Raw genomic sequence first — 9,375 nt, 5'->3', positions numbered from 1 at the left:
TCTGGAGTCATTTTGGGTATTTTTTGTAGCTTTTTTGGGGTAGTTTTGTACATTTTTCTATTATCATATTTTTGTTGTCGTTTGGTGTATTTTTCTCTAATGTATGTGTTTTGGAGTCATATTGTGTGTTTTTTGGAGCCTTTTTGTGCATACTTACAGTTATTTTGTCGGTTTTTGTTGTAATTTCACGTGTTTCTGGAGTCGTTTTGTGTACTTTTGTTATAAATACCTGTGTGTGTGTGTGTGTGTGTGTGTGTGTGTGTGTGTGTGTGTGTGTGTGTGTGCCACATGACTAAGGGCTCTGGCAAAAGACGATTTAATGAAATTATTCATTAAATGAACTATTTCAGTCCAAACAAATCCCACGTCGCTCAGCTTTGAACCAAGCTGCAGCTATGTAGCAAGTATGAGCTCTGTCTGTCCCTGAGATATTTGAGGCACAGACACACATACACACAGAGATTCCTTGCTTTAATAGATAGATATCTACAGAGAACAAACAAGTTGAATATTTGGCTATGAAATTAATTGATATATTCATCCTTTATTTTCTAAAAAGTGTGTGTGAGTTCCCTTAGGGAAAGGAGAACAAACTCAGCCGTGTGCATTCATATCTACTGTAGTTGTTTGTCCAGCTCATCAAACCTTTGTTCCAATCCTTCGATCAGCATCCCATGGACCAACAGTGGTGCAGTGATGCTGCTCTGCCCAGTCATTGACCTGCTGATTAGCAATGATGCTACAGTGTGTGTGTGTGTGTGTGTGTGTGTGTGTGTGTGTGTGTGTGTGTGTGTGTGTGTGTTCTCCATATGAGCAAACCAGATCATCCTGTTCCATCAGTGCTAACTGCTACTCAGTGCAGCTCTGTGTCTGATTTAACTGCACAGCTCTCCTCCTCAGGTTATGTCACATTCCTATGGGTACGTGTTTGGACAGAATTCTCACCTGAAACCAAAGGGGGAGTACTTGGGAATGTGTTTCCACTTCAGCTGCAGGATGACAGGATTTGACACTTCACAGCTGAGAAAAATGTTTTTTTTTGTGTGATTTATGCTTTAAAACCAATAGTTTTTCTACTGTATCTGTCTCATTATAAGTGCATCCTGCTGCTCTTCAATTTCCAATCCAACACATTATTTTTCCAGTTCCCTGTGACATGTTTTCCTACAGTCCTCTTCCTCTTTTTTATCTGATCAATCCCTCCATCAATTCTCTCTCCTCCCGTTACTGGATGTAGAATAACCAGCCATGGCAGTAACATGTAGAATTTTTCATCACCTCACCCCGGGGGCAGCATGCTGCTCTGCCTCCCCCCCTCCATTCTCTCTCTCTCTCTCTCTCTCTCTCTCTCTCTCTCTCTCTCTCTCTCTCTCTCTCTCTCTCTCTCTCTCTCTCTCTCTCTCTCTCTGTGTGTGCTGTTATTCTGTGTCAGCTGTTGGGGAGCTGCGTTGTTGTTTGCTCTCCAGCTCCAGCCAGCTGTATGGGGTAGTTTGAGCTGTCATCGAGCACAGATCCTTCCTGTCCATGGCCTATCACCCCTCCAGCTCCTACACTGTGGTCATCATCCCACTGAAGAGCAGCCTCTACAGCCTGGAGGCCCTTCGCTTCTACCTTTGGGTGAGTAATATGGACTCTTGTTCATCCTGAGATAACATCTCTTATCAGATGTCATGCTTTTCTGTTTTCAGCCAAGTTATTGTAATGGCTCGTATGTTGAGTTGAGGTTTTGGTTATTCAGATAAGGTTTTTCATGAATTTTTTTTATCTCCCAACATGTTTCGTCTGTCAACTGCCAGTCTTCATCAAACGAGTTCTGCCCATCGCTTTTGATGGTTCCTTTGAAGTTTCACTTGACTTCCTAGTTCCAGTGTGATTCATTGTGTCCTCTTTTTGAATAGTATGCTAAGTTGAGGTTTTGTATATTCAGATAAGGTTTTTCAGGAAATGTCTCTCTCCCAACATGTTTCGACTGTCAACTGCCAGTCTTCTTCAGAGGAGTTCTGCTCATCATTTTTGATGGTTCCTTTGAAGTTTCACTTGACTTCCATGTAATAGTTCCAGTGTGATTCATTGTGTCTTCTTTTTGAACAGTATAGGTTTCATTTATTCAGACAAGATTCTTCAGGAAATGTTTCATCTCCCGAGATGTTTCGACTGTCAACTGCCAGTCTGCATCAGAGGAGTTCTGCTGATCGCCTTTGAAGTTTCACTTGACTTCCAATGTAATAGTTCCAGCGAGATTCATTTTATCTTCTTTTTGAACAGTATGTTAAGTTGAGGTTTCGTTTATTCAGACAAGGTTCTTCAGGAAATTTTTCATCTCCCAATGTGTTTCGACTGCCAGTCTTTGTCAGAGGAGTTCTGCTGATCGCCTTTGATGGTTCTTTTGAAGTTTCACTTGACTTCCATGTAATAGTTCCAGCGAGATACAACTTCACATACTGTTCAAAAAGAAGACAAATCGAAGCTCACTGGAACTATTATGATGGTTATTGGCAGATCTAATCTATGGGAAAGAGGGGAGCTTTGAAGTGTCTTCTGATTGATTCAGTCACTGATCTTGTATTTCTTCCATTTTCTAATAATAGCTCAAACAGTTGATCTCTTCTCACCAAGCTACTTGACTATTGTAGATTGATTCATCCCAGTCTTGTGCAGGTCTACAATTCTTCATCCCTGGTGTCCTTAGGCAGCTCTCTGGTCTTGGCCATGGTGGAGTCTGACTGTTTGAAGGTGTAGACAGGTGACTTTTATACAGATAATAAGTTCAAACAGCTCCCATTAATACAGGAAACAAGTGGATTATAGAAGAGCTTCTTAAATAAGAAGTAACAGATCTGTGAGAGCTAGAATTCTTGCTTGCTTGTTGGTGACCAAATACTTACTGTATATCATGCCATAATTTACGTATAAATTCTTTAAAAAATCATACAATATGATTTCCTGGATTTTATTTTCACATTCTGTCTCTCATAGTTGAAGTGTACCGATGATGAAAATTACAGACCTCTCTCATATTTTTAAGTGGGACATCTTGCACAATCGATACTTTTTTGCCCCACTGTACTTAATGAGCTTTGATCCAGTTCTGGAATGCAGCGCTTTTTGCATAAATGTATATTTGCCATCATTTTATCCCTTTTGTTTTCTATAGTTAAGCTTTGTCTCTATAGAATGACATAACTAACCAATTCACTAACTTTCGTCATGCATAAATGACGGAAGAGTGACTTAAAACGATAACTAGCAACTCAAATGATCCACTTATGAAGGCACAAATGGCGAATTACAGTGAAAACTGTGACAAATCTTTAGAACAAACACATCAACATGTAATATTTCTAAATGTTTTTCTGTGAAAAAACAAGCACTGCGAGTAACGTCAGCGTGTGACCACACAAGATCTGTTCGGATCCAGAAAGCATTGAGCCTCAATGGGAAATCTATCCCATAGTCTTCCCCAAAGCAAACAAAATAAACAACTGAGAGTTTGGACCTGTATTTTATAATTTTCTGAAGTATACTAGCAGGCGTTCTGCTTCTGGTTTTCATCCCTGTGTTGTTTTAGCAGCAGCTTGGGTGGGAGTCATCCCTGTGGTACATTCCGACATGTCAATCTGATCCTCACAGCTTCCTGTTAAACGTCCCAACATTCATAAGCTGTAAATACTCACTTTTTATTGGGATTAGTATGATTTTAGATAATACATTTCCTTACTATAGCTTCATAGATGGACGTGTGGATGTTTTTGTTTCCATCTCGTTGCTGATTAATAAATTAGGTGCGTATAAAGCCAAACTGAATCTGACACAGTCCAAGATATTTCTTTCTGTGTTGAGTTTGAGCCTCATGCGTAAAACTGCATCTAATTCAAACGAGTGCAGACAAAAGAGCCAAAAGGCCTCCCTGCTGCTCTGTGCTTTGGCCCCGCTCGTACACAATGCCTCAGGGGCCTCCGGAAGACAACAGCCCTCACTGTGCCAATCATACGGCTCTGAACCAAACTGGCAGTTTAACTTGTTTGTCTTAAATTTCCAGTTGCTCCAAAAACACATTTTAGGGAGTTGAGAGCCTGATAGGTTGAGTCTTTATGTTTCAGATAAAGCGTATGAAGGATCTGGAGATAGAGAAGGATGCTCTTTGGTGTGGAATGGAGATCCTGGAGAAGGCTCGTCTCTGGTACATCCAGCGGCTGCAGGAGAACAGGGCTCAGCAGGAGAACACGGCTCAGCGGGAGAGGATCGTTGGCAAAAGTGGGAAAAGGGCAGCACAGGTACAAAAATGTATATCATCTCCCAAAATAAAAGCACAGAATGACTCCGGGAACACACAAGACGCTTACTAAAATCCATGAAACAACAGGAAGATATGCAAAAATGGCTGATTAAAAGAATACATAAAAAACATAACCCTGAAAACTGGAACAAGCAGGGTTGAAAATGGATGGATGGATATTAATAAGGCCAAAATACACAAAATTATTACAAAAAAGCCAAAACCACAACAGAAATACACAAAATGACAAGAAAAACACACAAAATAACAGTTAAATAACAAAAAATAACAGTAAAATTACAGAACATGACCAAAACATACACAAAACAATAACAAAAATTAAGAAAACCCTTTGGTCTTTGCTGCTGTATTCATGTTCAGTTTGAATATTTATATTTATATTGTGGGCCTCGAATTCAGATGATCATATTTTTGTGGCTTAGGGGGTTGACCCCTGAATAATTCACATTTAGTTCTATCATTGCACATATTATACATAGTGAACACCTATTGCCTGGGTGTTATAAACCCAACAGTCACAGCGATGCATGCAGAACTACACAAGTTGAGAACTGAAATGCGTCTATTTAATGAGTGGGAATGTAAAGGTGACTTGGATCCTAGTTGTTTTTCTCATAAAGGGTGTGGCTTTATGCAAGTGTTCACATAGATGCAGCATCTGATCTCGCCTCAGGCGTCAGGTTGAAATCATTAGAGACATGGTGGTGTTCAATAGAATGGAATCTGATGTTTTTGTGTTTGGCTTATGATGACAACCCTGAAGGAATCCCAACTCCCATGGTGCAGTTTGTGTTAGATTTTCTTCTTCTTTTCAATGTCCAACTTTTGTGCACTTTGTAACTCAGCCAATTATGGAGTGATTTACAGTATGTCATGGGATGTGTTGACCTTTTGTTGGTTTTCCCATGCTTTGAATGCTGACAGCGTATGGCTGATGTCCCATCCTATGTCCCCTGTGTGCAGGTTCACTCCTGCCTCCTCAGGTCTCGCATCCAGCGCGTGAACGGCTCTCTGGGTGCTGTAATGAGTGACCCTAATGGCATCAGCATCAGAAAACCCAATCTGTCGGAGGCTGAGGCAGATTCTGACCTCAGGTGGCAGAACTCGGTACTAACTCAGGTGAGAACAATAAGATGAAGAGGAAAAAAAGTTAAGATGAAGGCCTCAAATGACATTTCGGAGTTAGACTGGTTGTAAATACTTAAACTGTGGCCGAATGCAGCCATCATGGCCATTTAGCATCTGTTACAGGAGAAACAGAGGTGTAAGAGTACCGATATATTCTACTCAAGTAGAAGTACTGTTACTTTATTGAAACTCTGCTCAACTACAAGTACAAGTAAGTCATACATAAAATACTCAAGTACAAGTAAAAAGCAGCTCAATTAAACAGTACTGAAGGTAAAACTAGTTACTTTCACCTCCCACATCTATCTTTGCCACTATTCCCTTGCATTAAATAAAGTGTCTATTTGTACGGTTGCCGTACGGACAACTCCCGGATGCTATCGGTACGCAGTGTTGTGTAAACTTAGAAATGCATTTATATTACTAGTTACTGAGAGAAAAATGTAATATATTTGTATTACAATATTACTGTTTTTTAAAATGTAACTGAGTTACACTACTTTGAGTTACTTTTGGTCCAGAACACTAATTATATCACACTGATAGTGTTGGAATAACATCGGTCTAAGTTTTGTTTCAAACACTTTTAGCTCTTTTTTGTTCCCCATAAGTTATATTTAATTATAATGATCATCTTTTTTTTCCTCAAATAATTGCAAACAGTGAGAAAACAAAGCAAATATGCACTTAAATGAAATATGCATGAAACTTCAGTTACTTTATTGCAACTAGTAATATGTTACCATTTTCCACTTTTGTAATGAGTTTCACTACTGAGTTACTTCAAAAAGGAATATATTACTGTAATATATTACAAAAATAAGTAGTTACTCTCAACACAGTTGGTACGGTTACCGAAGTACAAGTACGTAGCGTTTTAGGGTTAGGTTTAGGGTTAAGGTTAGGTTATAACCCAATATCGCAACAATTTTTAGAGTTAGGGTTAGGGTTACAGTTGGTTTAGTCTCAGTCATGTGACCTCAACTGGCCGATGAATGACCTATCATGTGACCTAAACTGGTCAAATAGAGGCGCTGCGTACGGATAGAATGTCTGTATATTGATACGACAACCGTACGGATAGCCACTGCCTAAATTAAACATCTCATGTATAAACTTAAAAAGAAAGCGACAAAATCTTGCACAATTGGAATTTAATTTATATTCCACAAAGGCATCTGTATAAAAGAATAGCTTTGTCAAAATGTACAATTCTTTGTTTTAAAATAAAATAATACCAATGAATTAAATTTGAAATATTGTCAGGCTATAAGTATAGCTACTGTAGATACATTAAAACTGAGAAAATTCTCCATTCAATGCCGTTTTGCGCCGTGCATTACGTTTAATCTGATTGGTCGACTATGATGTGATGTGCATTTTTGATTGTTGTCTGGTCATTTCATTTTATGTGGTTTCACAATGTCCGTTGATCATTTTATAACAAAAAAATAAGAATTCACTCAGTAATGGTTGGGTGTAGAAATGTAAGAAATGACTTACTCAAGTAGAAGTAAAATTACTGATTTAGAAATATACTCAAAAAAGTACAAGTACCCATAAAAGCAACTCAATTTCAGTAAAGTGAGGAGAATTTGGCAACTTTGATCCAAGTCAGGGCCATAAAACTGTGATTGTATCTGATCCGAGGCCACATTATCAACATTCATGTCATTATTTACAATAATGATATATCACAAATTTTGTGTATTTTTGCTTTTTTGTAATTTTCTGTTATTTTCTGTGTACGTGGAGCACTGGGGCAAAAAATAGCAGCACTTGGTAAAATATTGTGCTTTTAGATTGTCATTAACCAATGATGTAAATTATTATGTCGTAATAACAGCATTTTCTCTTTTCTTCTTTAACAGCAAGTGAGTGATAAAAATCGTCGCATCTCTTCGTTGGAGCTGGACAAAGATGTTCTTCTTAATCAACTGCGGCTCCTCTTAAACAGATGAACACAACAGAAACTGATAAATTAATACTTTGTTGAATGTCATAAAGCTTCCTGTAAATATGTATTTAAGTAATTAAATTACACCATGGTGCATTTTTAGGTTGTCTGTGTGTTTTTTGAGGCGTTTTTGTCATTTTCATGTCTAAACGTCAGTTTGCTTTAATCTTTTTCTCTCAAATGAAGTCCAAATGTTAATATACAGTAAAGCTACTGATTCTCACCACTTAAAACTCAGTGTTTACTGTATGAGATCTATCATCACCTTAGTATTTATCCATCATCTTTCATACACAATTATCCCAAGCAGGAAAACCCCCTATATGTCAGACATGGCAACCCTTGGTTTTTGATTTGTGTGCCCCCTAACATAAATATATAAAACATCAAGAATACACAAAATAACAGCAAAAAAATAAAAAATGACTCCTAAAACACAAAAAAACGGCATCCCAAAAGCGCAACAATATCAAAACGCCAACCAAAATATGCAAACCTGACTCTAAAAACGTTACAATTTCACAAAAGAATGACAAAAATACACTAAACAACTTAAAAAATGTCATAAAAATATACAGAAGGGAATGAAACGACACATATTAATTCAAACGCACATAAAACAACAACAAAACCATTTATTTTTTGGAGGGTTGGGCGAAATCTGAGAGTGAAAGCTACTTTGGGAGAACATGCAAACTTCCCTAACAAAAGGCTCAATCTTAAAATCAAACACACAGACGTCTACGAATTACCTTTGTTTTTGGTCATCATAAAAAGATGAACAGCTTCAGGGATATACTGTATAAAACTATCTTTTAATAAACTAAAATGTAATGATAAAATGTTACAATCTCTATGGTAAATAAATCTAGAAAGATAAATAACACACCTATATTAAATACACTCAGATTATATAAGATGTGAACTATTTATTCTACAGTGATGATGACTAATGAATGATGTTGTTTTTGGATTGCTTAGAACAGTGTTTCTCAAATGGGGGTACGTGATGGCACTACAGGGGGATACTTGAGAGAGAGAGAGAGAGTGGAACATTTACTAATAAATACACAAAACTAAATAATTATACAAAAACTACACAAAATGACAACAGAAATGCACAAAACTACACTAAAAAAGAGACAAAAATGCACAAAATGACTCCAGAATCACACTAAATAGGTAACAAAAAACAATAATTATACAAAAAATGCACAAAAACACAACAAAAGGATACAAAAATAGACATAATGACTCCAAAAAACATACATTACAGAAAAATACACCAAACGACAACAAAAATATGAAAATGACTCAAAATACACAAAAATAAAAATGTATACAAAAAATACACAAAAGAAATGCACAAAACTACACTAAAAAGATACAAAAATACACAAAATGACCCGAATCACACTACAACGGCCACAAAAAACAATATCCAAAAAATGCACAAAGACAACTGGAAGACACAAAAATACACATAATGACATAAAACAAAACACTAAACAATATTTATACAAAAAATACACAAAATGACAACAGAAATGCACAAAAGTATACAAAAAGGCTCCAAAAATACACAAAATGACTCCAGAATCACACTACAATGGCAATAAAACACAATAATTATACAAAAAAATGCACAAAAAGAAAACAGATACAAAAATAAATATAATGACTCCAAAAAACATACATTACAGAAAAATACACCAAACAAAAAAAAATATATAAATGAGTAAAAAAAAACAACAAACACAATTATCATGCATGTGTCTCATAGAATTAAACCAGGGAAATCGCACACACTATTTTACTTTGTACGCGTGAATATAGCCCTTTAACGGGCACTGTTAACAATAAAAGCATTAAAAATATGGGGTTTATAATGTTTATTTTTTTAGTCACAAATTATACTCAGAATCAGGTTTATTGCCAAGTAGAGTTTTTAGACAATACAATAAGGAATTTTACTTGTTGAATTATCATAATA

General features: G+C 36.7%; 1 protein-coding gene across 2 annotated transcripts; it reads left to right on the top strand.

Moving 5' to 3' along the window:
• The first annotated feature begins 1,397 nt into the window (after positions 1–1,397).
• LOC114465565 (suppressor APC domain-containing protein 1) lies at positions 1,398–7,481 on the top strand. Of its 2 annotated transcripts, XM_028450663.1 has the most exons (5): positions 1,485–1,617; positions 2,659–2,743; positions 4,101–4,274; positions 5,261–5,416; positions 7,297–7,481. In XM_028450663.1, exons 3-5 carry the CDS (start codon positions 4,110–4,112, stop codon positions 7,384–7,386), a joined length of 411 nt encoding a protein of 136 aa, XP_028306464.1. In that variant the 5' UTR covers positions 1,485–1,617; positions 2,659–2,743; positions 4,101–4,109; the 3' UTR covers positions 7,387–7,481. The 2 variants fall into 2 exon arrangements, with proteins under 2 accessions (XP_028306463.1, XP_028306464.1); XM_028450662.1 differs by lacking the exon at positions 2,659–2,743 and having other exon boundaries at positions 1,398–1,617.
• Positions 7,482–9,375: the final 1,894 nt, after the last annotated feature.

Source organism: Gouania willdenowi, chromosome 6 (assembly GCF_900634775.1).
Source record: "Gouania willdenowi chromosome 6, fGouWil2.1, whole genome shotgun sequence".
NCBI lineage: Eukaryota > Metazoa > Chordata > Actinopteri > Blenniiformes > Gobiesocidae > Gouania > Gouania willdenowi.
The sequence above is the reverse complement of the archived record's forward strand: the minus strand, read 5'-3'. Positions and strand labels throughout refer to the sequence as shown.

Excerpts from the sequence above, each read along its gene's own strand:
- LOC114465565 (XM_028450662.1), top strand. The coding sequence starts at position 1,525 with ATGGCCTATCACCCCTCCAGCTCCTACACTGTGGTCATCATCCCACTG. Across the intron at positions 1,618-4,100 it reads CCCTTCGCTTCTACCTTTGG|ATAAAGCGTATGAAGGATCT; the intron begins GTGAGTAATATG and ends TTTATGTTTCAG. Across the intron at positions 5,417-7,296 it reads AGAACTCGGTACTAACTCAG|CAAGTGAGTGATAAAAATCG; the intron begins GTGAGAACAATA and ends CTTCTTTAACAG.